At 52.7% G+C, this 27,444-nt stretch overlaps 13 protein-coding genes; 5 read left to right on the top strand and 8 right to left on the bottom strand.

The window, feature by feature from the left end:
- Positions 1-1,326: 1,326 nt before the first annotated feature.
- Positions 1,327-4,047, top strand: RCC_06572 (uncharacterized protein; the record flags this gene model as incomplete). The annotated part of the gene is made up of 1 exon (XM_023771835.1): positions 1,327-4,047. One exon carries the CDS (start codon positions 1,327-1,329, stop codon positions 4,045-4,047), a length of 2,721 nt encoding a protein of 906 aa, XP_023627603.1.
- A 700-nt stretch (positions 4,048-4,747) lies between these two features.
- RCC_06571 (NADH-ubiquinone oxidoreductase subunit) lies at positions 4,748-6,331 on the bottom strand (the record flags this gene model as incomplete). XM_023771834.1 has 2 exons in its annotated part: positions 4,748-5,743; positions 5,807-6,331. The coding sequence occupies 2 exons, from the start codon at positions 6,329-6,331 to the stop codon at positions 4,748-4,750; spliced, it is 1,521 nt and encodes a 506-aa protein (XP_023627602.1).
- Positions 6,332-8,254: 1,923 nt separating this feature from the next.
- Positions 8,255-9,766, top strand: RCC_06570 (related to SQT1 Suppresses dominant-negative mutants of the ribosomal protein QSR1; the record flags this gene model as incomplete). The annotated part of the gene is made up of 1 exon (XM_023771833.1): positions 8,255-9,766. One exon carries the CDS (start codon positions 8,255-8,257, stop codon positions 9,764-9,766), a length of 1,512 nt encoding a protein of 503 aa, XP_023627601.1.
- A 56-nt stretch (positions 9,767-9,822) lies between these two features.
- RCC_06569 (uncharacterized protein) lies at positions 9,823-11,347 on the bottom strand (the record flags this gene model as incomplete). XM_023771832.1 has 2 exons in its annotated part: positions 9,823-11,013; positions 11,066-11,347. 2 exons carry the CDS (start codon positions 11,345-11,347, stop codon positions 9,823-9,825), a joined length of 1,473 nt encoding a protein of 490 aa, XP_023627600.1.
- A 470-nt stretch (positions 11,348-11,817) lies between these two features.
- RCC_06568 (uncharacterized protein) lies at positions 11,818-13,282 on the top strand (the record flags this gene model as incomplete). XM_023771831.1 has 3 exons in its annotated part: positions 11,818-11,890; positions 11,955-12,861; positions 12,916-13,282. 3 exons carry the CDS (start codon positions 11,818-11,820, stop codon positions 13,280-13,282), a joined length of 1,347 nt encoding a protein of 448 aa, XP_023627599.1.
- Positions 13,283-13,535: 253 nt separating this feature from the next.
- On the bottom strand, positions 13,536-14,935 carry RCC_06567 (related to host-specific AK-toxin Akt2; the record flags this gene model as incomplete). XM_023771830.1 has 3 exons in its annotated part: positions 13,536-14,367; positions 14,430-14,538; positions 14,590-14,935. The coding sequence occupies 3 exons, from the start codon at positions 14,933-14,935 to the stop codon at positions 13,536-13,538; spliced, it is 1,287 nt and encodes a 428-aa protein (XP_023627598.1).
- A 499-nt stretch (positions 14,936-15,434) lies between these two features.
- On the bottom strand, positions 15,435-16,967 carry RCC_06566 (uncharacterized protein; the record flags this gene model as incomplete). XM_023771829.1 has 2 exons in its annotated part: positions 15,435-16,844; positions 16,893-16,967. The coding sequence occupies 2 exons, from the start codon at positions 16,965-16,967 to the stop codon at positions 15,435-15,437; spliced, it is 1,485 nt and encodes a 494-aa protein (XP_023627597.1).
- Positions 16,968-17,630: 663 nt separating this feature from the next.
- On the top strand, positions 17,631-19,754 carry RCC_06565 (probable 3-Methylcrotonyl-CoA carboxylase, biotin-containing subunit/Propionyl-CoA carboxylase, alpha chain/Acetyl-CoA carboxylase, biotin carboxylase subunit; the record flags this gene model as incomplete). Its single annotated transcript, XM_023771828.1, has 1 exon — positions 17,631-19,754. The coding sequence occupies one exon, from the start codon at positions 17,631-17,633 to the stop codon at positions 19,752-19,754; it is 2,124 nt and encodes a 707-aa protein (XP_023627596.1).
- A 595-nt stretch (positions 19,755-20,349) lies between these two features.
- Positions 20,350-21,376, bottom strand: RCC_06564 (related to URE2-nitrogen catabolite repression regulator; the record flags this gene model as incomplete). XM_023771827.1 has 4 exons in its annotated part: positions 20,350-20,743; positions 20,802-20,939; positions 20,993-21,054; positions 21,167-21,376. 4 exons carry the CDS (start codon positions 21,374-21,376, stop codon positions 20,350-20,352), a joined length of 804 nt encoding a protein of 267 aa, XP_023627595.1.
- A 457-nt stretch (positions 21,377-21,833) lies between these two features.
- Positions 21,834-22,737, bottom strand: RCC_06563 (uncharacterized protein; the record flags this gene model as incomplete). XM_023771826.1 has 3 exons in its annotated part: positions 21,834-22,198; positions 22,247-22,623; positions 22,685-22,737. The coding sequence occupies 3 exons, from the start codon at positions 22,735-22,737 to the stop codon at positions 21,834-21,836; spliced, it is 795 nt and encodes a 264-aa protein (XP_023627594.1).
- Positions 22,738-23,850: 1,113 nt separating this feature from the next.
- RCC_06562 (uncharacterized protein) lies at positions 23,851-24,161 on the bottom strand (the record flags this gene model as incomplete). XM_023771825.1 has 2 exons in its annotated part: positions 23,851-23,882; positions 23,933-24,161. 2 exons carry the CDS (start codon positions 24,159-24,161, stop codon positions 23,851-23,853), a joined length of 261 nt encoding a protein of 86 aa, XP_023627593.1.
- An 857-nt stretch (positions 24,162-25,018) lies between these two features.
- On the bottom strand, positions 25,019-25,765 carry RCC_06561 (probable DUF866 domain protein; the record flags this gene model as incomplete). XM_023771824.1 has 5 exons in its annotated part: positions 25,019-25,162; positions 25,269-25,391; positions 25,445-25,510; positions 25,564-25,678; positions 25,731-25,765. The coding sequence occupies 5 exons, from the start codon at positions 25,763-25,765 to the stop codon at positions 25,019-25,021; spliced, it is 483 nt and encodes a 160-aa protein (XP_023627592.1).
- Positions 25,766-26,117: 352 nt separating this feature from the next.
- Positions 26,118-27,407, top strand: RCC_06560 (uncharacterized protein; the record flags this gene model as incomplete). Its single annotated transcript, XM_023771823.1, has 1 exon — positions 26,118-27,407. One exon carries the CDS (start codon positions 26,118-26,120, stop codon positions 27,405-27,407), a length of 1,290 nt encoding a protein of 429 aa, XP_023627591.1.
- Positions 27,408-27,444: the final 37 nt, after the last annotated feature.

Genomic DNA, 27,444 nt, shown 5'->3' with positions numbered 1-27,444 from the left:
CGTGGACTTCACACATTGGCACGAGGAGATCACGCGACACTTCCAACCGCTCAGAGCGGGAACAAGCATGTCGAACTCAGCATAGCTGGCTGGATAAGCGGACTTGAGCCGTGGATCAGATGCCGGGCTGGGACAAGCTAGACCTGAGCGAAGTACGGGGGCTGACCTTTGAAACAGAGATACACAGGAAGTTCTTCATGGGAGAGAAATTCGAGCAGGAGGCGCGCAAGTCATGCGTTGCAAAGAAGGGATGCTCGACTGCTCGCCAAAGCCGCAAGCAGCATCGAGCATCTACGTCTCGGAGCTTTCAATCTGGCTTGGGTAACACACTTCGCAGACTTGGAAACGCCCAATCTTCGAAGCATCGACCTTTCCCGGACAAAGTTTGATGCGAGGCCAATCTCGCTGTGGTTGCGTCGCTGTCATCAGCTAGAGGAGCTTACATTGGAACGCAAAAGTGTGCTTGTGCCGCTAGGATCATGGATGACTCTCTAAAGCGATTCGAGCGATGCTGAACGCCATCGTCCTAGGACTCAACGGAATTGACATGCGCGACAGCATGACTGCTGACATCTGGATGTGTTGCGACACCTCTCGCAGGAGGTAAATTACACCTTTGATCCGATGCAAGACGTAGTACGGTCTGCCAGATGATGATTTGGTCCCAGCGCTCTCGTCATGTTTGTCCGGAAGTGCAGAGTGGTCGCCGAGCTCGAAAATGGCTTTTGAAGTGGTTGGGGGAGATGTAATGTGAAGAAAGGGGAGCAAGAAAGACATGCGAAGAAGTGTGACCAGACATGAATCGAGGGACCTCAGGTTGCAGCATGTGACCGAACATGCCTGAGCCGAAGCCTGCAGGCTCTCGTCTATCACATGCAGGACTCACTATTTGGATTCCAATGGTCTAGACCGAGGAGAATCTGCCTGGATGATATAGATGGGAATCTTAGAGATCAGCTGTCTGCGTGATGGAAGAGGAAGATATGGTCAGGGGAAAGTGGAGTGAATGTTGCGCACGCRGAGATTTATTTGGGGTGATGACGGTGACGGAACAAATTCCGCCCTCTTTCGCGCATCACCAGCACCAGCAACGAGCATCAAGTCTCCTCATTTTCGCGCTCACCGTCAACACACACCACATCGGAGCACTGAAGCAGACTGACAGCAATGCTGCCGATAATCATGTCGTTCTCCGGTCAGCTCTAGTGTCTACCTGCTCATTCGCTTTACCACCCATCACCTCCATTGCTCACAAATTGACCGACCCCCCCACAAGCGCGTCGCCGAGCTCTCAGCTCTCCGCCAACGATGCCGCCCACGTCCAACATGCGCTCCTCCGCCGCCGCCGACCCATATCTCTATCAGAATGGCAACGGTCCACAACGCCGAACTACGGGTCGTGCAGCGCGAGTTCACCGTCCGCAGAACTACTACGCCCGCCCCTATGGCCCGACGGGCATGGCCGCCGATCAAGGCAATGACATGCCCGAGCACAGCAGTCTGCAGGCGCAAGGATTCTTTCCTGCGCTGCAATTCTTCTCAGACGCCGTCACAGCACTGCCCAAAGAGGTCATGAGGCAGTTCACATTTCTCAAAGAGGTTGAAGCAAAAATCCATGGCCCACACGAAAAGTTGGGCGAGATGATTGATGAGCTGATGCAACTGCCCGTACCGCCGCGTAGACCAACGCTCGGTTCTTCAGCCAATTCGGGCGGCGTGCAGGGCCTGCTGAGCTTCACTGCGAACAATAGCGCCAACGGCAGCGCTGCTGCCAGTCTGGTCAATGGCATACCGGGTCGCCAGAGCATGCAGCCAGAACCTTCAATAAACGGAGACGACGCACCGGAAACGGAAGAAGACCGGGCACGGCGACGACAGTTTTCCGACTTGCGAATGTTGACCCACGGTTTGCTGGGAAATCTGGACGAAAAGAACGTCGTCTTGACCGAGGCAAACCGTGTTCTAGAGCTACAATCCACGCGTATAGACTCAGTCATGCCGTATATCAATGAAGAGATCAGTGAGGAGGCCAGATTGGGGAGCATGACACATTGGGCGTATAGCGAMAACCGGCAAAAGAAGCAAGTCTCCGGCCCGGGAGCTGCCAAACAACGCGACGTCGCCGCGACAAACAGCCTGGCTGACGCAGCGCATGAAATTGAGATTGCACAGGCGCGAGTAGCTGCAGGAAGAGAGGCAACGAAGGAGAAGGGCAAGGGAAAGAGAGCTGAGCATGCAGGAGATTCCGATTTTGATGACAAGCCTAGAAAGGTGCCCAAAATTGCGAAAGGAAAGGCCGCAGCAGCTGCAGCGGCGGCAGCGGCAGGACTGGGAATTAGCAACGGCGAGACGACAACGAAAAGGAAAAAGGCGGACAAGAGTCTTGGCTCGGTGGGCATGGAGCGCACAGTTTCTGCTGGCGGAAGGGGCGCAAAAGCCGTGCGAGATACCCCACGGAGCACTCCAGTCGTTACAGAAGCTCCAGCGAAGAAAGCGCCGAAAGCGAAGCCCRCCCCTACCCAGGCGAAGAAGAGAGTCGTCGGCTCAGCGCAGAACAGTCCAATGCTGGCTAGCAGCCCATTGGCATCCAACTTCAACCCGCTGAACATGGAGCCGCCGCCTGGTGCGAGGTACCAGGCTGGAAGAGTGCGCCAGAATAGCGTTGCCAATGCAACCAACCTTCGACACGAGCGAGTAATGGACGATGATAGCGGTGCTAGCAGACCATCCTCCGCGCTAGGCACCAAAGCGAATGGAAACGGCGAAAGGCTCAGCGGCAGGAGAAAGGTGCACGTCCACGAAACCACAGAAGAGCACGATGAACCGACCGGACAAGACCAAGCCGCGCGGCAGATTAAAGAAACGAGCGAGCGACTGGAGCGAGAGGATGTCGATATGCAAGATGAGGTGCAGCGCCTTCCTGCGTCTCGCTCTGGGTCTGATAGAGGAAAGAACAGCGGTTCCGTTTCGAAACGAGGCACCCCTCGTATGGACGGCGATGATGCATCCAAACGTGACAGACCTGCGCGTGGCAGACCGACTTTCAAGGGCGATGCGGTGAGAGACTCTGACAGTTCGACCGAACCACAGCACATGGACGGAAGATACCACAAGCATCGAAGGAACCAAAGCGGAAGTCACCTGGTCAAGCAGTTGGCGCCTTTTAACAAAAGTCCGAACATGGACCGAAATAGGGACACAGACGATGAAGATGACGATCCGCATTCAAGTACGGACGGGGAGCACAATCTTGAGCGTTCCAGAGAGACGGCGAACACGCATAGCAATCATGCCAAATCCGAGCCGATGGATATTGAAGTGGGCGAGCAGGAGGCGGTGATGATTATGGCGCCGCCCAATCCTCTGCCGCCTCAACTTTCCGAAAGGGAGACGAGGAGATCTAGCACGCGCAGGCCTGTGAGCAGAAAGGGCACACTTCGCTCTAGCCCTGGAAACACGGGAAGTAGGGAGTCTACTCCACCTGTCTCGCCACCTCCTACCAGCACGAGGGGAAGAGGGCGTGGCGGTGCGGTTGGCAGCAAAACGTCCTCTTCAACTTCTGGCGCCGCGCGCGACCGCAGCAACCAACGCGAACGGGAACGCGAACGCGAGCGCGAAAGGGATACGTTTTTGCGTGATCGCAGAGAACGTGATGAGCGGGAGCGCGAACTAGAGATTGAGCGCTCTGCAGCGCTTGCCTCTACGCGCCGGGCTTCCTCCACGGCGCCCGCTCGCGAGCTGGAAGAGTATGCTCATCTCGACGACGAGGAAATCGAAGGTGAAGAATCAGAGCACGATCCTGATGACCCCAATGAGCCGAAATATTGCTACTGTAATCGCGGGAGCTACGGAGAGATGGTGGCTTGCGATAACGAGCTTTGTCCACGGGAGTGGTTCCATCTCGGATGTACAGAGTTGAGAGTTGCACCCGGTGAGGAGGAGAAGTGGTTCTGTAGGGATTGCAGGCCGAAGGGAACGCCTAGAATTGGAACTACAGGGAGAGGAAGGGGAAGGGGACGGGGAGGTAGAGGTAGAGGTGGTAGTTGAACAAAGCAGGTCTAGTGTGCAGATATCCAATGACGCTTCTACCCTCCGTTGACTCCGATGTTTCGACCATCCAGACTTGGAAGTACTATTATTTTTTGAGCGGGCTCTTCCTTGTGTCGCACCAGAGGGGTGTTGGAGAAGAGAGGATGGCGGAAGGGCCTTGTAAATTCTTAATGGAGCTAATGGTTCCTGACCAGGAAAGAGTCGGGTATCAATCGCAAAGGTGAAAGTGAAACAAGGCCAAGCGCATATCATTTGGGTCTGTCTCAACACTTAGCAGGTTTCTCTCCTTAACTACTGCGTTGTAAGATACTTACAGAATAGCAGACGGAGCATCTGCTGCTCTCGCATGTACAAGCCGAAAGACCTTATCGGGGACGGCCTGGATGACTTTAACAGGGCCAAACGCCATTTGGAGCTGCTAATTCGTGTACGCTTGGATACTCGGATGACGAGTCGTGGTTGCAGTTCAGAAGAAAGGCAAGCGCGATGATCCGAGAGTTGATATTGCGGAGGGAACTACTTTACCCACTAGCGATAGAAGACCATGGCACCACATCCTCTGTACCAACATCCTGAGTCAAACGATGATGTAAAATTCATGCTTGTGTGATGTTGCTAAACTTAACAAAGAAGACCCGTACTCAACTCCATCCTACACACGCAGTGAGAATTATGTACAAGCGCTTCGGGCCCTGTTTTACTGCCCTGGGGAGACCAAACCACCGCGCTTTGCAAGATCATGTGCCCAGCCTCCAGCGAGCGCCTCTCCTCCGCTCTTCTGTGTGTTACTCTGTATCCTTGCCTCTAGCTCCGGTCGGAAATGTCTGATGAGACCCTGTATAGGCCAAGCAAAAGCCTCGCCCAAAGCACAAATGGTGTGACCCTCAACCTGCTTCGTCAACTCCTGCATCATGTCGATCTCTCGTGCACGTGCGGTTCCCTTTTCGAAGCGGTTCATGATCTGCTCAGTCCACTTTGAGCCCTCTCGGCACGGTGTGCACTGCCCGCAACTCTCGTGGTGGTAAAACTTGCTTAGTCTTGCAATCGCACGGACAACATCGGTAGATTGATCCATGACGATGACAGCAGCAGTTCCAAGACCAGACTGATTGTCCTTGAGACCATCAAAATCCATGATCTGGTCATCGCAGATGTGTTTGGGAAGAATGGGAGTTGAAGAACCGCCGGGAATGACAGCCTTCAGGTTATCCCAGCCCCCACGCACTCCACCACAGTGCTTGTCAATGAGCTCGCGGAGAGGGATGGACATCTCCTCCTCGACGGTACAAGGGTTGTTGACGTGGCCAGAGATACAGAAAAGCTTTGTACCTGCATTTCTCTCACGTCCGAATTGGCTAAACCAGCTGGCTCCACGACGGATAATGGTGGGCGCGACAGCGATGGTCTCGACGTTGGCGACTGTGCTTGGGCAGCCGAAAAGACCAACAGCAGCAGGGAATGGAGGCTTCAGACGCGGCTTTCCGGGCTTGCCCTCGAGCGACTCGATGAGAGAAGTCTCCTCACCGCAGACATACGCACCCATACCGCGGTGGAGGAAGACATCGAAATCGTATCCTGAACCACATGCGTTCTTACCGAGGAAGCCAGCCTGGTAAGCCTCCTGAATTGCACGCTGCAAGACGGTGGCCTCGTGGTAGAACTCTCCGCGAATGTAGATATAAGCAGCAGTGCACTAGCATCACATTCTAATTAGCATTCGCGTGCCGAGACTGAGTGATACTTTGCGTCTACCCACGTTCATTGCACGTCCCGCCACCAGACATCCCTCGACCAGCTTGTGGGGGTCCTTCCGCATAATCTCACGGTCCTTGCATGTGCCGGGCTCGCCCTCATCAGCGTTGACAACAAGGTATCGTGGCTTGGTGTCGTCCTCCCAGCCCTTGGGGTTCATGAAGCTCCACTTCATGCCAGATGGGAAGCCAGCACCACCACGTCCACGCAGTCCAGATGCTTTGATCTCAGAGATGATCCAATCGTAGCCCTTGCCGAGGATTTCCTTGGTCTTGTACCAATCTCCGTGCTTCATCGCGCTCTTGATGTCGGCGCCATGGTGGCCATACAAGTTGGTGAAAATTCGGTCCTGATCCTTGAGGCCTCCATGACGATGAACTGGCGGGGCGTCCTGGACAGTGGCCATGCCACGCTTCTGGGTATCATTGGAGGCGGCGGTGGCGGAGAGGGTGCGGACGGTAGTCTTGGAGACATTGGCCTTTGTCGCTGTGGCGCGCAGGGCCGACTTTCCGGCTGGCGTGGACAGCATGCTGCGACAGTGTTTGTGCTGCTCTGTTTTTTAGGTAGTAGGACGGCGCAGTCGCCTGAGGTGTGGTATGCAGACAGTCGGGTGAGGTGTAGATGGAGATGGCGATGTGCTAGGCTTGGTGATGTAGTCGACAAATTTGCGCCTCCTCATTGGCTGATTTCATGAGTGCGGCTTCTTTGTTTCTAGTTACATGACGGAGTGAAACACCTCCTGGATACCAAACCCCATCGAAAGAACGTGAAATGCTAACTTGCGAATCTACCAAATGCCAGCACACGAAGACCAACGGAACGGTCTTAACGGCCTTGAGACTGCCAGTGACCACCGTGTCTCGCCTACATCTTCGATCTTCACTTCTCAGCCATCCCTCATTGGCCGCTATCCGAGGGTGGCCGAGGATGGTTGTATAGCTGACCAGGTTGACCATCACGCCTTTGTGCGCCGACCTGGAACTGTCTCCCGCTCTCRACCATCACCATCTTCGCTACGTGTGCCAGTCGTATTCGTCGAAGGCCGCGCGGGCGCTGAAATGTGTGAGAGAGATCCCTGCCGACAGCCGTCTACATGCGCGTTATCAGCGAATCAGGCAAGGACTTAGCTATCTCCGCACCCCATTTAGAACTATGGAAGGTTCTCTTAAAGGCTAATGGTCGTGCCAGCCAACAACGCGTCGCATGCCACAGGATCTGTTGAGCTATGGAGGTAAGCTCAAGGCTTCGAGGCCGCGATTTCACCTCCTATGTCCGGGGTAGGTGTGGGCAGTCGAGATATAAGTTGCCTTGCCTTTCCTGCTCCAGGTAAGTTCGAAWAGCTCATCACATTTACATATCGGGGCACCATTCGCGTCAAAGGAGTCTCTATCTTTCCACGTTGTACCAGAGCAGACAATTCGCTCAAGCTCTACCACATCAACACTCATCGTTCCCACATGCTACCATTAGCGAGTACACAGCTCGAAGGCAAGATGCAGTTCGCTACCAAGTTCACGTCTCCAAGGAAGCCAAACAGCTCACCATCATCTTCTACATCATCCCTGGAACAAACACTGATGACAACCATGCTCCCCATGGCGCCACGGGAGGCCATCATCATATCCGATAAGTCATATCGACAGAGACTGCTGGCCAAGTGCAAGCGGTCCACAGGTTCGGCATCTTCAAGTCGAATTACTGGAGCAGAGTGATCAAAGGATGGCACGGCAGTTGTGAGACAGCAGCGAATGATGTCGCCACCAAAATTGCCATGGGTGGATCATGGGATGCACTCTCTCGACCTCCAAGCGCACAACGGATGAGAGGCCACAAATTCCGGCAGGGATGTCGCCGGCAAGACATGCAATTGAGCATGACGATTGGGAGGGACACTAAATGCATTCAGGAAGGCAAACGGGTCGAAAGACCAACGGCGTTCGAGACTAGGCGGAACAAGTTGAATGATCAGGTCGACGATTTGATGTTGACGCTTCGCAGGGCTTCGCATGGATCAGATTTGAAGGGTAGCGATGAACCTGGCAGAAGAAACAGCGGACTTGGCTCTACCCAAGTGTGTGAATGGAGCGGACGGTAGCGGATGGTGGCTRTATGTGCAGTCTTTTACAAGTGGCAGTAGAATCGGCTGGATAAACTGTGAAGGCACACACATGAGATTTGACCGTGCGGCTATAATCGCATAAATACTTCTTGATACCTATTCGAAGAATGTTGTAACGTTGATGATAATTGGCCGTTTAGCATGCTGTTCGCGCCATCTTCAATCTCAATCATCACATGTCGAATTCCGTCATCTACAGATCTACCCGAGAAGCTCAAAAAATACTTTATTTCTAAGCATGTGAGGAACAACGTACTTTTCTTCGCAACCCACCTTCTACCTCGTATACAACTTTCAGAGCTCTTCACACCTTGAATTGAAGATACCGAAACAATGGCCGACCAAGAGATGCACAACACCCACCCAGAAGAAGAGGAGGATGATGCCATGCTCGGCCCCGATGAAGCAGAAGAAATCGTCGAGCAGGGCGACGACATAGCAATGGACTCGGGAGATGAGGATGAAGACGGCGACAACAACATGGTCGAAGAGATCCAACTACAGAATGACAGCAGCGCACACTTTGATCACCACAAGGACAGCATTTTCTGCATTGCTCAGCACCCCACTAACCCCGCCATGGTAGCCACGGGAGCTGGCGACGACTGCGCATATATTTGGGATTYCACACCACCAGAAGGGCCATTGCTTCCAGCGAGCTACGAGACGGATCCTCAGCCAAGAGAACGTGAAGGACAGAAGATAGTTGCGGAATTGGGAGGGCAAGATGAGAGTGTGAATGCCATCTGCTTCACATTGCCCAAGGGCGATTTTGTGGTGACAGCGACTTTGGCTGGGAAACTGAGCGTCTATACTACACCCACATCCACCACGCCATCCAAAGTGGTAGGGACAAGTAAGGAAGTTGAAGRGATCAATTGGCTTCTTCCCTGTCCTTCAGCCGCATACCCCAATACCGTTGCATTTGGCGCCAATGATGGTAGTGTCTGGGTCTATACCATCGAGTCAGACTCCAGCTTGAACATTGTCCAGACTTTCTTCCTTCATCAATCCCCTTGCACGGCGGGAGCCTGGTCACCCGATGGTAAACTCCTCGCGACAGTGGATGAGGACTCGAGTCTTTACGTTTGGGACGTGTTTGGTGAGGCAGCGGCAGCGGGTATCACCGATCCTCAAGGCGGTCAGGCGGTTGTTTCTCTCACCGCAGCGGACGAGCGTTTCAAGGTCGAAGGTGGTCTCTACAGCGCTACCATCTCACCTGGAGGGGGACTGGTAGCGGTGGGAGGAGCGGGCGGCAACGTGCGAATCGTAGGTCTTCCGCGGCTTGCAAGTAACGCAGCAGCGAGCTCTACAGCAGGTGCAAAGGGTGCAGGAGCTAGAGGCAAGGTTGGCGGRGCGAAACAAGCCGGTGGACCTGGTGGAGCGACATCCGCAGGTCAAGCTGGGCAAATTCTGGCTGCAATCCAAGCACAGACAGACAGTGTAGAGACGCTGGATTTCAGTCAGCCGCCTTTGACACTCCTCGCGGCAGGATCAGTGGATGGTAGCATCGTTCTATTCGATGCAGCACACAACTTTGCCGTGAGGAGGCATATTCGAGATGCGCATGAGGAGGAAGCTGTCATAAAAGTCGAGTTTGTGAAAACTCCGCTTGGGACAGCAAACGAGCGGAATCACATGCTAACAAGTTGTGGCAACGACGGCGTGGTGAGGAGATGGGATGTTCGAGGTGGTACAGCAGCTGCACAGCAAGGGTTCTTGGGTGAGTGGAAGGGACACCGAGGAGGTGGTGAGGGTGGCGGTGTGCTGGGCTTTGTGCAGGGTGGAGGGAAGAGGGTCATCACTGCTGGTGATGACGGTGTCTCGTTGGTGTTTGATGTCTAGGAAAGATCTTGGAAGGCTATCAAAAGACACGAATCRCATGGAAATACATCCAAAGACTACCAGTCCGACCCAAGCCTGTTCCGAAGCAGAGCTTCCCTCGTCGCTCGGCCCCTTTCAATTTCCGCCCAGTCCTGTGCCTCGACGTCCTCCCAATCTAGCAAAGCAGCCTTGATCCTCTTCTCGCTCAGCACATAACTCCTCGGCAGACMAGTACTCTCACATACAGCGTCCACAGCCTCTTCACCACCTTTGCCCTCCAGAGCTTTCAGCACTAAATTGGCGGCCGATTTTCCGGAAAGCCAAGTATTCGGCATGCCATGACCCGTGAATCCCGCAGCAACAAATACTCCACCACCAACCTCTCCGACCCAAGGTTTCTCATCGCGCGAAAAACCCATGATGCCCGTCCACATGTTTACCGCGTCCATAGCCTGTCCAGATTCAGGAAGCCCGAGCACTTCTCCTAGTCTTCCGCGGAGATACGCTTCCGTCTCAGGATCAATGACGCTATCGTCTGTAGTGCCAACCGTTCGACCACCGTGTGCGCGTCCACCGCCGAACATGAGATGCTCACCTCTCTCGGTGGGACGCTGGATTAGGTAGTCTTCCTCTCCTGAGCTTGACATACCCAGGGATGTCTTCAGGCGGTTATCAGCGCCGGAGACAGAGGGAAATGGTTTCAGAGCGGACATTTGGCCTCGTACAGGGACAATCAACGGGGCGAAGGAGGGAAGGAGATGGGAGGTGTAGGCATTCGTTGCGCATATGACTTTCTTGGCGGTGATGATGCCGCGCTCAGTGTGGACTTGGACATCGTTGCCGGAGGGGGTTAAATGGGTGACTGGGGTGAGAGTCTGGAGATTGAAGGTCGACGAGTGGTTGTTGAGTAGATCCTCCAAAATTCGAGAAACGAACTTGTAAGGCCACATCCGAGCGGCGATGTTCGTTACAACAGCACCTTTGGCTGTTGGAACGCGGAGTGCGGCGAGGTCTTCGGGAGAGTCAATGAACTTCATCCGCTCTAGAAGTTCGGGACCAGTGGTTTTCAAGGTCTCTAGAGAGGTCTGCATGTACTTGACACCGTGATCGTCATATGTGGCTTGTACACCTGGCTGGACAACAAACTCGCAGTCGATCTTTTTTTCTATGATGAGCCTCTGGAGAGTGTAGAAGTTGGCCAATTCAAAATGGCCAATGGACGGGTCATCAGGATGCGTGAACAGGATCGGCTGACAGTGGCCTCCATTCTTGTCTCGATAAGCTTTTGCAATTGTTCCGTCCTAATAATGATGTACTCACGCGTCCAGTCGCTCCCCAACATGCTTCACGCGCTTCCACGAGAATCACCTTGAGTGGATTGTTGCTTGCAGCGCTGCTCTCAACAAGATGATGAGCCACACTGGTTCCCGTCATACCACTTCCGATAACGACTACATCTGCAGTATCGGGCAAGTCGCGGGTTGAGCGATGGCCAAGCAATAGTGGTGAGGGTTCACTATGCCACCATGAGTTGGTGGATTCTGGACTGGGAAGATTGCACGGCTTCCTTTGGGCTGGGATATCTGGTTTTGACAGAGGCATCGTCGTGGTTTGTGCTGTGAGCTATCTTGAGAATGTTTGTGATGACTGAAGATGGAATTGAAGATGACAGGGCAGAATAGGAACGGGGCTATCGCAGGAAACAGGTATATAGGCAGCAATAGAGTTGATGATGAAAGCTCCATRGCTTGCCCGAGACCAACTCCGGCATATCTTGTCCGGCTTCGGAATGAATGCAGGAACGACGGCGCCGATCGACGAAACGGGATGGAGCTTAGGTGATTGGAGATGAAGGGCAACAATTGATAGCTGGTGTCTGATGCCTTTCGCCTTTTAAGCATTGATGTTGGAATGCCCGCGTTCCACGGTCAGGGCTCGGATGCACGGCCCGTGAGTTCTGGAAGAAGCATGGAAGCCATGGAAGAAGCATCGGCGGAAAGCGGAGTGGAGCTGGACATTGGGCCACATCTCTTCCACACGGTCGTTCCTTGCCATAGCTACTTCACAACATAATGGCCGCCTTCTTCAAGGATATCCTGGGTGGGGCAAAGGCGAGTGTGTCTTCGGTCGCCTCCAGCAATGACGGTCCGTTCCCCCGATATCAATATCAGCCGTCAACGAAGTAGAAGTACTGTACTGAACCTCCCAGACTTTGCCGACTTTGCGACAGCAGCAGCACCGCAGGCAGCCAGCCATGTCGCCTCCTCCGCTGCCTCCGCCCTCTCCGACGCCGCGGCAACTTCCACCGCGCAAGCATCAACACCGGGCTCCTTCTTCAACATCAACGCCGGTTCCATGGCCGGCCGGCCGTATACGAAGTGGTATCGCGTGTGGGAACGCGTAACGATTGCCGACTTTTACCAGGAACTCGCCATCATCCCGATCCTCATCGTAATCATCCTCGTCAACCTCTGGGGTGCCAACGCAAACCGCTCCCGCGCCAAGGATTGGGCTCGTACCTATCTCCCAATCCTCAGCGCCGAGTTCGCCGCTGTGGGATTTGGTCGCAGCCGGCGACAGCCATCTATCGATGATGCCGATCTTTTCAAGGAGAAGAGCAAGAACGAGTTCACCACCTACTGCTCTGGAAGGCAGAATGTTGCTACTCTGGACATCAAGCTGAGTCTGTACAAGAGGTACAACCCAGTGCTGTGGTTCGGTGAGCTAGCTCTGAGCTTCTTCTTCGACTCTTTCACCGCCCCGGTGGAACGAATGGAGGCTATGGCAACTTGCTTTGACGGCAAGGAGAAGAGCCTAGTGCCCGCGYAGGCTCAGGGCCAAGGTCTGGCTTTGGGCGGCAGCAGTGCGTACGACGGCTTTGTGTGGGCTATTGTGCACAAGGACAAGATGCGGGCGTTGAGAGAGGAGAGATACGACGTGAGCTTGACTACAACAAAGGACCACCCGAAATTGCCAGCTTGGACTACCGTTATGAGCKAGAGCTCCGAGATCACCGACGCCCTCCTCACCCCTGAGCTGATCAAGGCAGTCACGGAAGCAGGTGATGATTTGGAGGCTTTAATCATCTCCGATCAACCGGTGGATGCGCCGAGGAAGTAAGTTCTTTAACAGCATGAAACTAACGCGCATATCCCTAACAAAATTCGCAGACTGAACGACACCATCGCGCCAAAACGCATCTCTCTTGCAACTCGCCTACCTGCTTCAGGGGCTCCACCCTCGGCTTTGTTCAACTACTTCCTCCGTCTTCCCGACTTGCTGGTTTCTCAGGCTCACTTCCGTCCCGAAGCCATGCGCAAAGTTCGGGCAACGCGCGAGGAGGAGGTGCGCAAGATTCGTAAAGCCGATGAGGACGAGAAGGCGGAAGAGAGACGGAACGTCACAGAGAAGCTGAAGAAGGAGGAGCGCGAGAGAAAGTTGAGCGCGTTGAGTGCGACTGATCAAAAGAAGTTCTTGGAGAAGGAGAAGGAGAAGCAGCAGAGAAAGCAACAGAAGAAGCAGAGCGTGAAGGGCTAGGGGATCTTGGAGGCCCCGAAAAGTGGGTGGACAGGAGGTTTTACCTTATGTAAGTGTACTTCTTCTTGTATTGAAAATTTGGGACCGATGAGCGAGGCGCAAGCAATCGCGTTTCCGTGAGAATCTGCGCAGCGCAAAACGTTTCGACGCAACTCTTGCAGTTCTTGTTGCCTAGCAAAGCTCGCAGGTCGCTGTCGTCATTCACTTCACCTGGACGCTACGCTCGATTGCGCCAAATTCCAGACCCCTGGTTTCACAGCTTCGTTTCACTCTTTTCCTTCGCAGGTTTCTTCGCCGGTCCTCCAATCTTCTCTTTCCACAAATCGTTCAGACCGACCTGCCCCTCTCGGCTCAGTCCATTCCAGATCACCCTCCTCTCTGTTTCTTCGTCCACCCATCTCGCAACTTCGGCGTCCACAAACTCGGCACAACTCACGGCCGTGTCCTTGGGCATCTCCAAGGGTACAAGATGCCCACAGCTAAGCACAACTTCCTTGACCATGTCCGTATCAACCCCACCGTTGCCACCGACACCTCTCCCCGTTCTCTCTATTTTTGCTTTCCTTGCCTCCTCTCCAGAAACAGTCGAGGTATTCCCAAAGATGTACATTACACTAGGCTGAAGCTCTTCCAACCTCCTCCACAGTATTGCCATCTCAGCTCTCATAAAATTCGCCCCGCTTGCCTTTGCAACATCATCTGGATGGAATTCCCGCCCTTCTAGATGTTTTGGTACCAACAATCGCGGATCATGGTATGTTGGTTCGATGTAATTATACACTTCCTGCGCTACCGTTGACTGCAAAGTGACTGGAACGTCTCCCTTAGACGGGACTTCGGGATACATCTCTGTCGGACAATCTCTCAAGCCAAATTCAAGGAACTTTTTCAACACGACAGGATCCCAACTTTTCAACCCTGGATTTGCGCTGAGTTTCTCTTCCGCAATCTTTCGAGAGGGCCAGTGATCTCGGCGGAATGTCGAGGCGCGAGCCCAGGTTTGACCGCCACCTTGGAGCTGGAAGACGGGGTCTATTATTACCAACGCGTGCATCAGTCGAGGATGTAGTAGGGCGAGATGTGCTCTTGTTCATACTAATTAGTATTTGCATACAACGAACGAGCAATAGAGAAGGCAGCAGCTTACAGGTGCGAAGCTCCCATGCTATGTCCAATCCCGACAATTGGATGCGGCATTTCGTCTTGGAATTGATTGATCACAAACATCAAGTCTCTTCCATGGTCAAACCAACTCGCTAACAGAGATCAGTGCCCATACAACAATGAGAGTAACGAGCAATACTCACGATCCGGCCCCAAAACCTTCTCATTCAAAACTCCACTTTCACCTTGATTAAATGGGTCAGCAACCCACAACGAACGTATCTTCTTCCCTTTCCTCTCTAATTCCTTGACTAGATGCTCCCACATCGGCTCATAGATTTCCTTTGGGTAGGAATCTGCTACAGCGCCAATAATCGTTACATCACCATCTTGGGGATTGGGGTTGTTTTTAGGAGTGTATTGTTTCACGCAAAGTTTTAGATTGTTTTCTTGATTGGGAGAAGTGCCTGCGTAACGAGAGCGGGAATGTTGCGTGCGGGTTATATGGGTTTTGATGTGGAAGCAGCTGCTGTTCTTATCTGTGGACATTTTGCGGAGGGTGAGCTTTTGTGGGAGGAGGGTTCGGGCAATTTGAATTTCAAGTTTGAAAGATTTTAGAAGCATACTATGCTCTGAAAAAGATGGATATGTGTGATGTAGACATGTAGCTCGAAGTGAAGTTGTTCCTGCTTCCTCGGCAAGTTCGGCTGGCTGATCTCTAGAATGCCTACCCTATCACACTCTCTAGGAAGAGCACCGAAAGCCACTCATGTTCACGGTTGTATGCTGACAGATTTTCGCAAGGATTGATAGAAGAAAATGCCATATTGGGAATCTATGTCTCAATCGTTCGATTGTTTCCCATAATCTGCCTTTCATCCATGGACCACAGTCTCAGGTGCCTACATCGCCCCTCGATTCAAACAAGCAAGCAGGGGACCCTTCGGTATGTACATTGCTTGCTTTCATGACCTTCGTCCTGGCGAAGGTGTGTTCGCGCGTCTATCAACCAACTTGAAATGCGAAAGGAAAGCAATTAATCTTGCTCCTACTTGTTGCTCCCTCGAGCCTTCGCAGCTCTGGTCCGCCTTGCCGGCGGTCCCATTGGGCTACCGGCCGCCACATTCTCCAGCATGTCGACCTCCTTCTTTATCGTCTTCTTCTTTTCGGGCAGCTTTCCGTCTACGATGTCTTCCGCAGCTTTGCGTTTGCGTGTAGCAGTAGTCCGCGCACTCGGCTTGCAACTCGCTCCGTCTGTTTCCACATTATCTCTCTTCCGGGAACGCGTGGAGTGCTGGGGGARCGTGTTCTCAGACATGAGTGGGTCCTCGCTGGTAGGTAGCTCTGCTGCGCCATCCGGAGAAGCAATGTGCGTCGAAGCCTCCTCCACCGAGGACGAAGATGGAACATCAAATGCGACTTTCTTCTGTTTTTTGCTGGGTTGGTCCTTTTCGGCGATTGTAGGTGCCACTCGTTTCTTCGTCGAGGATGAATCAGGTGAGCCGGAATGCAAAGGCGTCTGCTTGGAGATTCTCTTTTCACCCACCACGCTATCGATAGGCGAGTACTGGGCGTTTTGACGAGTGTTGAGGCCGGTGTGGCGTACGCCTTCTGGCAAGTCAAGAGTAGCAACACTCGACGCATCGTCGTCTTCGCCATCTTGCAGCGAGACGCCCTGCTGAGACAGCCAGCCAGATAGAGCCGAGTCGCGTCCAGAATCCGAGGTGAGCTTCCCGAGCAAAGAGTTGGCCAGATTTCCGGTGAGCTCGTCCGTGTCCTCATCGCCGGACATCATCTTGGCTATGACTTGCATGAAGGCGGCTTCATCCTCGCCTGCGAGACCCGCGTCGCCAAGCTTCTGTTTGAGAATCTCTTTGAGCATGTCGGGATCGAGGCCTGGCCCGCCTTCATCATCATCTCCCTCCTCCCCTTCCTCGTCATCTTGACCATTCTCGTCTGCGTCGTCATCCTCGTCCTCGTCCTCCCAAGCTTCCTCAGTGTCTCCCATCTCTTCTTCCGCCTCCACTGTTTCCGCCTCCGCCGCTCGCTTCATAGAGACGGGCATATCCTTGCTCTCCACCAGACCATCTGCATTCGCGAATCGCTCCTTCCAGTCGGCGAGAAAGGTGTACTTGACGGTGTCCTCAAGCAACGGGGCTGGTTTGAAGAAGGACCTCATCCTCTGTTCGCGACTGACAAGCAGCAGAGGATCATCCTCCCGGTTGTACGTGATCTCCTTCCTCCGCCTCTTGTCCACCAAGTTCTTCTTTCCCCCCGTCCCCCGCTTCCTCTTCAAAGTGTCCTCTTTCCCCGCCAGACTGTAGTCCCAGTACGCATCATCCGCATACTCCAAATCGTCCCAATAAGCGAAGAGTTCGAATTCATACGAGTCCATGGCGATGTCAAAGTTGGTGCCCGAGTATCCCGGTTCGGCGATTTGACCTTCTGCAAGTTCGTCCTATCTTCTAGTCAGTGGTGGAAGTCGTGAAATCCGGCAGCTACTCACGGCCAAATCGAACTCGTCCTCGACGTAGAGCCAGCCATCGTCGAGGTCAAGATCGTCGTAGTCATAGTCGTCCATCTTCCGTCACAACCGCGAGCGTCGCGTGGGGTGAAAGTGAAGAGAGAGAGCAGAGATGTGGTTGCACTTCCTGATCCTGATCCTGCGAAGAGGATGGATGTCCTGGGAAGGAAGAGAGCGCTGACGAGTGGGGAGAAGGAAGAGGGACTTGGTGTTGAGCGCGCCGCGAGCTACGGTAAGTTAGCTGTTGAGCTTGCAGGCCAGCAGACAGCACAGGCAGGCAACTTGGATGCTGGGGTGAATGTGTGGGGGAAAACATGAAGAAGAAAGTGCACGCGCATCAGCCGAAGCACAATGACGATGCCCGCCAAACCAGAAACCACATGCGTCGTCCAATCAATCGAATTGGCGAGATCGAGATGTGCGTTCACTTGGGCAACTGTATAGTCAACTATCCAAGGGACATTCTCGTCAAGAGAAGTGTGAACATGTTCGTTCAATGTTTGCTCGTCCAAATTTCAATTCTCGAGATCCAATCAATATTACAATCAATTCCACGTCGGCAAGAGAACCGAACGCGTGCTCCTCACGCGATCGGGAGTCGGCTAGTAGCGGCCTTGGAACTGCATTGGACGACCTCCTCCCTACGACCGACGGACGGGGAATCATTTCTGCTCATCCTCGATGGACGACCACAGCAGTCTGTGGTTTTCATAGCAAACCATGTCGTCCGTCTCCAGATTACGTGCCCTCCGTGCCGCCACCCTCACACGGAGGAGCCAACGATATCACTCCACATCATCAACATCAACAACCGAWTCCCCGGAACCTCTAAAGTCCATTCTGATAGCAAACYGAGGAGAGATTGCTCTCCGAGTGGGACGGACAGCATCACAGTACGGCATTCGCACCACCACCCTGTACACGGATCCGGATCGACACAGTCAGCATGCTCTGAGCTCTCCGTTCGCCGTCAATCTGGGAAGCACCGACCAGTATCTCAATGGTCAGAGAATCATTGAAGTCGCCAAAGAGAATGGCTGTCAAGCCATCCACCCGGGTTATGGCTTCCTCAGTGAGAATGCAGACTTTGCGAAAGCCTGTACGGATGCCGGCGTCAAATTCATCGGCCCGCCGCACAAGGCGATTGAGGCCATGGGCGACAAAAGCCGTAGCAAGGAAATCATGATTGACGCTGGTGTTCCCTGCATTCCCGGCTATCATGGCAAGAATCAAGATCCCAAGTTTCTGGAAGCCGAGGCGGAGAAGATGGGCTACCCTGTCTTGCTGAAAGCTGTGAAGGGTGGAGGCGGAAAGGGAATGCGAATCGTGATGCAGTCCGAAGAGTTTCACCAGCAACTAGATTCCGCCAAATCCGAAGCGAGGAGCTCATTCGGCGATGATGTGATGTTGGTCGAGAAGTACATCACTACCCCTCGACACATCGAGGTGCAAGTCTTTGCCGACCAACATGGGAACTGCGTTGCATTGGGCGAACGCGATTGCAGTATCCAACGTCGCCACCAGAAAGTGTTGGAAGAATCTCCAGCGCCAAATCTTGCCGAAGACATTCGTCAAGATCTTTGGGAAAAGGCGCGGCAAGCAGCTCTCGCAGTGGGTTATGAAGGTGCAGGAACTGTGGAATTCATCTTCGATAACGACTCGGGCGAGTTCTTTTTCATGGAGATGAACACCCGTTTGCAGGTCGAGCACCCCGTTACTGAGATGGTCACCGGGGAGGATCTCGTTCGATGGCAAATCATCGTCGCTGAAGGCGGCAAACTTCCCCTGACACAAGCCCAAGTTGAGGAGCAAATCAAACTTCGAGGTCACGCGATCGAAGCCAGAATCTACGCAGAGGACCCTTCGATGAACTTCATCCCATCCACTGGCAAACTCCTCCACCTGCGCACTCCTCCAGAATCGGATAGCGTTCGCATCGACGCGGGCTTCGTTCAGGGAGATGAGGTTTCCAGCCATTATGATCCCATGATCGCAAAGCTCATCGTGAGTGGTCCAGATCGGAAGTCTGCCCTTCAGAAGATGGTGAAAGCCTTGGAAGAGTATGAAATCGCAGGCCCCATTACCAACATAGCATTCGTGAAGAAAGTTTGTCAGTCTCCTGACTTTATCGCCGGAGACGTCGAGACGGGTTACATTCCCAAACACCACGACGAATTGTTCACGGAAGAGCCTATTGCACCTGAAGTTTGGTCTCAAGCAGCGATTGGACTTTATGAATCCGAACTCTCGAAGCACGCAAAGACCTTCCCGCTGCAAACTATTGGTTTCGGCAACGCGCCTCAACCAAGAGAATTCTCTCTCGTGGAGACATCCTCAGATCCGCAAAAGACGAACACACCTGTCTCGGTGCAAGTTCTGAAGACGTCGGCGGAGACATATAACGTGACTGTGAACGGCAGCACTACCTACACCACAACCTCCCACTACTCACCCAACGAATCCTCTCTGACATCGTTCTACCCCCACACGCGTCTTCTCACAACCATCATCCCGGACCCGGAAACCTCATCCCTCACTCTCTTCCAACAAGGCCGCCAATATCGTCTCCAGCTCGCTCTCCCCAAATGGGCCGAGAAAGCGTTGGGCTTGAAAGACGTGGCGAATAGCGTCAAAGCACCGATGCCGTGTAAGGTGTTGCGTGTAGAGGTCRAAGCTGGAGATGAGGTGAAGAAGAATCAGGCGCTTGTGATTATTGAGAGTATGAAGATGGAGACTGTGATCAGGAGTCCACAGGATGGGAAGGTCGCGAGGGTAGTTCACCAAGCGGGAGATTTGTGCAAGGCTGGGACTGCGCTGGTGGAGTTTGAGGGGGAGGATGAGTGATGATGGATGGCGCAAGCATGGATTTCAATGAGGGCGTTACATTGTAAGAGAACGAAGACATGAAGGGTTCAATGCCGGAATCTGCTCGGAGTGGTCTGAAGATATGTTGATGCTTTATTCAACAATGTCCACGCTGATGAAAGCGTCTCAATGCATGGCCGCAAATGGCAGATGAGAATGCAACAGGCGATGTATGCAAGTAAAGCTCTACTGCATGAGAGTACGACACTTTGCTTCCAGTCCAAGTAGATTTCTGTTGCAGAATGTAACCAATAACTTTAAAGGGCTGCGTCTGGTGTAAGTCACAAGTAGCACAGGAGCACATAGGTCAGGGAGGCCCAGGAGGTATAGTAGTTTGCGCATAGGCAACAATCCACGGCACTGCTGGACATTCGAAGCCAAGGTGTGCTGGAAGAGGGACAGGAGTTCGAGCAGTGACTGATGATTCACCAAATATTACAGTCCCCATAGTAGCAGGTGTCCCCTGTCAGACCCCTGATACGGTGACAGTGTGTATTGTCTGGTCTTGGCCATCCAATCTGTTGAAATTTTATTGCCAATGCTCTACCTTACTATCATTCCGGCAGTCCCACATCTACGGCGAAGAGTACTTGTAATCGTACTGTTCTTTGGCCTTGTCAGCAAGCTCCTTGAGCTCGTCTTCCTTCTTTTTATACTCGGCGTCCTCCTGAACCTTCTTCAGGTACGGCTCGTTCGTAATCGTCGGCTCATTGGGAATAGCCAGACCCTTCTTGACCGCTGGCCGAGCATTGATTCTCTCCCACCATTTCTTTAAGTGCGGGAATTGATCAAGTTTGACTCCAGCGAAGTAAGAGACATTTACCCAGCTGAAAGATGCAATGTCGGCAATGCTGTACTTGTTCCCGACCAGGTAATCGTTGTCTTTGAGACGAGCATCCAAAATTCCGTAGAGGCGTTCCGTCTCACCAACGTATCTCTGAGTTGGGTAGGGTATCCTCTCGCGTGCACTGAAGGTCGATGAGTATGAGCTCTACATCACGAAGGGCTATACCGATCAGAACTTACAGACGATAGAAGTGGTTGGCCTGTCCCTGCATTGGCCCCAGACCGCCATGCTGCCAAGCGACCCACTGCTCACACAATGACAACTCCGGATCGCTGGTGAAGGAAAACTTGTGCTCTGGATCAAAGTGGCGGGTCACGCTGGAGTTCATGTTAGCACCGAATCGAATATTGGCTTGAGCGTTAAGACGTACTAAGAAAGAATGGCTGAGCCTTCCTGAATACCCAAGCCTCCAGCATCGTGGTCGACTAGTACCTAAAGCGAATTATGGGAGGTAAGTATGCGCCTTTGAACGTCTTGAATGTTGACGAGGTATATGGAGGCCTTGAGACATGCTCTGTGCCTTCCATAATTGGGTTGGACGTACAGGTATGCGACCATTTGGGCCCTTATCTGTGAACCATTTCTCCTTTTGGATGTTCTGCATGATGTTGATACTTTGATAAACATAGTTTGGCGATCCATAGGCTTCCTTGAGCTCCTCGAGGATGATGCTAGCCTTGTGGCCATTGGGAGTTCCGAAAGTCRGCAACTCCAAGCCGCTCTTCGCGATCAATCCGGATGGTCGGTCGGCCATGTCGTCGGTGTCTTGTTTCAAGAAAGAGGTTGTAGAAAATGCTCTGCTTGTCCAAATCTCAGTGGTTGAAGTGGTTGTTTTGAGCAAGTGACTAGCTGTTTGCTGAACACGTTGGAGAGGTGTTCGGAACATAAGTAGAGAATCACCAAGCTATATACCAGGATGTATGCAAGGAGCTTTATAAGCTTACGCGGGTACCATTGAACGAAGAGGAGCTGTGATGAGACCATGATAGATGTCATTTCTAAGCATTGGAGCTACTACCATTGGAGCTGCCTCCGGAGGTCTGACATCACATCAACATCAACAGACGTCAGCATGTGAGACAGATTCGGTCTAGCGTAAAACGGGTTTCTTTTCTCCTATTTGGATCCGTCTCTACAACAAACGCCAAATACTGCACGCTTTCCATGATCGCTTTTGTACGGTCCACCTGATTCTGGATGGCCGCCGTCTTTTACTTCGTTTCAATGTCAAGAATATTGGCCAGACTTTCACGATAGAAGTTACCGGCAATTAATGTGAGGTCGTTTTCCTGGACATAGTCCAAAAGTGGGAAGCGTGTTCGCAGAGCGGGCAGGTTCTGGAGCATTGGTGGTGGCACAAAGCCTGGCGGCTGGCGGTAGACCAGGAAAGTGTACTTGTGGCCCTGGGGATCAACCGAAAGCGGAGTCRGGAACATGTATGGCGCCACGCGAATACGGTTCTGGCCTTTGACGCACTCGGCCTGGGCGTCAGATATGATCCAGTGGAGGAAAGGAGCCAGGACTTTTGGAGTGTCCGGGTCGATCATGATAAGGGTGTACTTCGTCGCTGCGGGATCTGCGAAGTCCATCAGAAAAGTTCTATCTCGGTCATGACTGCACTTACCGAAGCCAGGCTCGGCTGTGAAGCTGAGCACAGGTGGGTTGATGGTCTCTGTGGAAGGATCAGCTCTGATGTGCATTGGATGAGCCCTGATAAGTTGCTCACCCAACGTTGAGAAACTGTTCCCAAGTTCGACCGCCTTGTTGACGTACGAAACGCTCAATGCAGCCTTCGGTCGGAAATCAGGAATCAAGTATGCGTTGGCTTCGCTATATTGTGCAGGAGTATGGGGAATGATCTCCGCTTCGAGAAAAGCAGTCCTCGCCGCAGCCAACTCAACAGGAGTCGCTATGCGACATGTTTGGCGTGTATTCCGAGTGGCCTCTGGGAGGGCAATGGCGCTGACTGTAGCAGCGAGTGCGATGAAGGAGAATAGCATCCTAGACGAGGTGAGTCAGTTCGTGGTGAGGGTCTGTCGTATTTGGGACGATCGGCTCCCACAATATATACACGTGGAACTCATTCGACCAAGCGCCGCGGGCTAAGAGTAACATTTCACAGCTTGCCTATGCCAACGCGGACCTGTAGAGATCACGTCTCGCAAAAACGTTCAGCTCATCATCTATGGAGGAAGAGTTGACGTTTCTTGTTACGAGATTGTACAGCCGCTTACTAGGCCGATGAGAAAGTCTGACGAATCGCAGATAAGTACATAGAAGTACGACTTTCCATTCGTTCTGTCCCCAAGGTAAAATGATTGACAAGCCACCATGCTTGACAGGTCTTGAAAATCACTTTTTTTTATAGACGACGGTAAACCTCGATCTTGAATCTATCATGCCAGTAGTGACGTCCTAAGGAGATACTGCGTGAATGAATGAATGGACGTGGAGATAGCCGAACACATGGAGGCATAATCATACCTTACTCCCCAACACGAGGCCGTTGTTATGATTGCTACTGTCTTGTTGTCGGATAAATCTTACTCTGCGGTGGAACGCGCAAAGAGAAGCGTTTTCGCCTGATATTGTAAAGACAGCCGTCCCGGGCCGCATTGTGATGAGTCCAACGCTGAYCCCGTTCTCGCATGAGCCTCTCGGCATCGGCTTCAACGCCGGGACGTTTATCCTCTGTCGGCCAGTACAATTCTGCCAGATCGCTACGGCATCGTCATCTACTTCAGAGCTGGCACAGCTTCTTGTTGCTGGATGGTAGCATCAAGTCAAGACTACGTTGACCACATCCATGTCAGGGGCGCGCTTGGCACTCCAAGTTATTAAAAGCTGGCTATGATATCTTGGCTGACATCTTTATCCGTTTGAAATTGAGGGACTCTCCCAGCGGCTAACGCATGCTACACATACTTTTCCTACTGACTGCTCCAGAGACTCACAATCAGTCATGAACACCGTCTCTCAAAAGCTTGCCGTCTCTCCTGGCAGTGAGTCGACGACCGCGCCTACAAATGGGCTGTGACGCCAATCCGAGTAAGCAGTCTCGCGGAGAGTTAAGTCATCCACCGAATGATGTCTTCCTGGTCGTTGTGGATGTCATTGAAAGACAGACGTCTTTACTCGTAGTAGGCAGGGCAGCAACCTTGAATATCACCATCCCTTGAGGGAACTTGCCGGACACGAGGTGGTCAAGAAGAAACTCGCATTGACGAATCAGATGAACATCATTCTGCCAACCAGCATGCCTGACATAAAGTATTAGTACCTCGTCATGGAACGTCCATAACGCTCTCACCTTGCTTCACGGCATCCAAGGCTGCAGACAACGGCTCACTCGTCCAGCTTGGCCGACAAGAGATCACGATTCTAGCCTTTAAGACACCAGGTCTTAAATGAATCCCACGCTTCACCAATTCCTCTCTCAAGCTCTCCAGTTTGGTATCCTCGTCCAGCCCAGGAAGCTCACGAAACGCCGTTCGCCATGATACCGCAGAGGTACAGACTTCGCTGGTATCATATCGCATCTYACTGATCAGCTGTACTAGATCGTTGTTCAAGGCAGAGAGGAGCTTGATGCACAGCGCGGGATCGGAGAAGAGGAATCTGGTGTTGTTACACCATATTCCCGTGCCTTCAACACGAGTTCGACGACAGGCTCGAAGTAGCGGAGGCGTCATGTGGCCATTCTCAAGTTGAAAGAGGTCTTTCTCTACGCCAGTCACCAGGACCTCGTGGTAGATTCGATTTCGTAGCTCTGCAGGAAGTCGAAGGAGCGGAGAGGATTCTCCACAGACATCCATGCTAGTAATAGTATGTTCCACCCACGAAGGATTAATTGTAGATTCGCGCGAAGGCTAGGGGCTGCCGAGGATGAAGTATCGAAGTAATCGGGGTCTCGCGATCAGCACTAACGAAAGGTCTTTCCCAAAGAGTATATATCAAATGGAAAGACTCTGAGTAGTAGTACGAAGAGATCGATAGCAACGATTCGAGGTGTCCGGTCAGACAAAGAAGTGTTGCAGAGATGAACTAGTACAGATGACGTTGCGAAACAAAGAGACGGAGGATGGAGGGTAAGCTTTCCGTTCGCGCGGCTGCGTGTCTCAGTGCTGGCAGCATCAGATGCTAAAGCACATGAAAGAACAGCCGTCTCGCGCAATTGTCGCTGGAATTCTTTTATTACAACCCCAATTGAAATCTTTTGAGTCTGCAGGTCTGTATCCTCGCAATAGTTGTCGCACTAGACGGGATACTAGGACAAGCGTCTTCCCTGGGATAGCCATGCGCCGATGAGAAGATCAGGAGTTTTGATCGTGGTAGTGCCCATGATTCTTCCACCAGAGCTCGTCGGAGGCATTGCTGTTCGATGTTCGAAGAGCCTTCAAGCTCTCCGGATCTCGAACTTCATGTCCTTGATGCTGACTTCCTCGCTGGACTTTTCGTCGTAATCGAACCAATCGCCTTCAGTGAGGTCTATGGCGGTAAATTTGGTGTTGGATTCTAATCCGGTCGCTTTCCATTCGCCCTGGTATCTGTCAATATCTATCTGCTCGAACGATCTCCTCGCCGAGCGCTCAATTGAGGTGCCATCTGCGAGGTGGTGCGGTGCACTGAATGTGAATGACACTCACATCTGGTTTGAACTCGACAAACTCAAGGCCTCTGCAGTCTATGGTGATGATGTTTTGCGCCTTGGCCGGGCTTTGTTGTGGATAGATCTTTGGAGCTTCGAGAATGCTCGCAGAATGCTCTCTCTGGTAGAGTATGAGCATATGAAAGCGGATCCAGATCGGAGTTTTATGCAGACCTTACAATTCTTACATCTCCAGACGAAGTTCGCCTCGCCTCTGCTTCCGGACTGTTCGTTCGTCTCCTTTGGGAGGAATCAGCGGGGGGAGCTGAGCATTGAGATGACATTTCACGCACGAAGCGGCTCACGGATACCCAGTTTGGATGCGTCTCGCGACATGATGTGCATTGAACCTTGAACGTATAGTAGAATGGGTTTTCTTCAGTATCGTCGGGCTGGAGGTCGGTGACGCTACCGCCTTGTTAGCCTGTCAATAATCTCGACAGAGTTGTTGGAGACGAACCCTTCAAGCTCTGCAGTGATGGCCAACGCCAGCATTTTGTATGGTGGTGATTGGTGATGGTTGCAAAGTCCCGACGTCCATCAATGTCCAAGTCAAGGCGAATTGGGGGCTGACCTCGATCGACCGCCAAGACTCAGCAGATGTCACGTCACCCCGCAGCTTCCGTCCTTTCTTCTTTGATCGCCTTCAACATTACAATCCTCTAGGTACTACCTACGACCCTTGTTCGATCCCGACCCGACGTGACTCTGCAAGAGATTCCGAAAAGTGGTTCGATCCGTGCCAATCACCGCTATGCGCGAGACATTCACGACGCCCACCAATCGCACGCGTATCAGACGCGTCCGACACGGAACTTGCGCCGATTGAATAGTTGATGCTGTGAGAATGCCGCGCGCATTACCATGGCTCAAGACTGGGTCTGCGAATGCGGCGACTAACAAGGTCAAACCTGCCGCGCGCCACACAAGAGATGCGGCGTCCGAGGATGATTTTGTCAATTCCGATCTGGAACCAGCCCACACTACGAAACCCGAGAAGAAGAAGCCTGAGAGGAAGCGAATCCGTGCGTCATCATCATCGCCGCCTCCACCAGGTCCGCCGCCTGTGGAAAGCATCAAACCGGGCTTCGCTGCAGATGACATCTATATGATGGTCGAGGACGAATTCTACTCGACTGCTCAGCTATATACCAGCCATATCCACCATGCAGAGTATGTAAGGCTTAAAAAGCTGCACAAGTCTCGTGGACAGGAGCTTCTAGCCGGGTTAGGGCGAGGTACAGATGGCAAGACGGAACAGAGCAAGGCACTGAGGACGAAGATGGAGAGTCTAGAACTTGCCAAAAAGCAGAAGCAAGCAGTGCGTACGCTGAGAGCCGAGGCTGACAGCGGGAGTGATGCCGAAGGAAGTGAGGCAGAGGATGAGTACATGCAARATCCACATCTCGCGGGCTTGATGCGGGCTTCGCAAATGGCGCAAGTGCAAGACTTGACGGGTCTTGCAAGTCCCAGGGCGAGCACCAGAGCGGCGGCCGGATATTCCCAGAGCCCTTTCAAGGCTGCTAGGACCAAGGATGTATTCGCCGAGGAGAAGCAACCGCAACGCAAATCGATGCCAAAAGTTGACAGGGATGATAGCACATCCGACGACCGCGATTCCTCTACAGATTCACGGTTGCAACACAAGGCAAATATCGTGTTGGTAGCAGACGAAGATAGCGAGACAGATGAAGATTTGGATGCTGGGGTTCCGACCCACTCTGAATGGGCGGCTGTCTCAGGGCCGACAGAAAAGGTTGTTGCCGATGCTAGCAACTCCCGAGGCCCTGCAAAGGAAGAGATCCGCAAGCTATCCGATGCTAGGCCACTCGCGAAATTTTCTCGCCCGGCAGAAACAACAAAGTCCATTGATGTCATATCTAAGCCTTCTAGGCCGCATACATCTCAACCGGATTCGCGAAATGACGAAACCCCAAAGCTATCTAGGCCATCGGTGAAGCCTGAGCCAAATTCATCCCCTAGGGGCATTCTTCCCGTCACTCTTCCCATTCCTGCACGGGAGAAGGCAATTTCCGGTATTGTAGCACGCAAGAGGGCCGAACGTGCGGCAGCGGAAGCCAAACGCATGACTATCAAGAAAGAGGACATGGATGACATACCGACATTCTTGTTTTAAGATATCAAAGTCGATCGAATATCGTATTTCCTAGCCT

The sequence above is a fragment of the Ramularia collo-cygni genome (genome assembly GCF_900074925.1).
Source record: "Ramularia collo-cygni strain URUG2 genome assembly, contig: RCC_scaffold09, whole genome shotgun sequence".
In the NCBI taxonomy this organism is placed as follows: Eukaryota; Fungi; Ascomycota; class Dothideomycetes; order Mycosphaerellales; family Mycosphaerellaceae; genus Ramularia; species Ramularia collo-cygni.
This window is presented reverse-complemented; position numbering and strand designations above follow the sequence as displayed.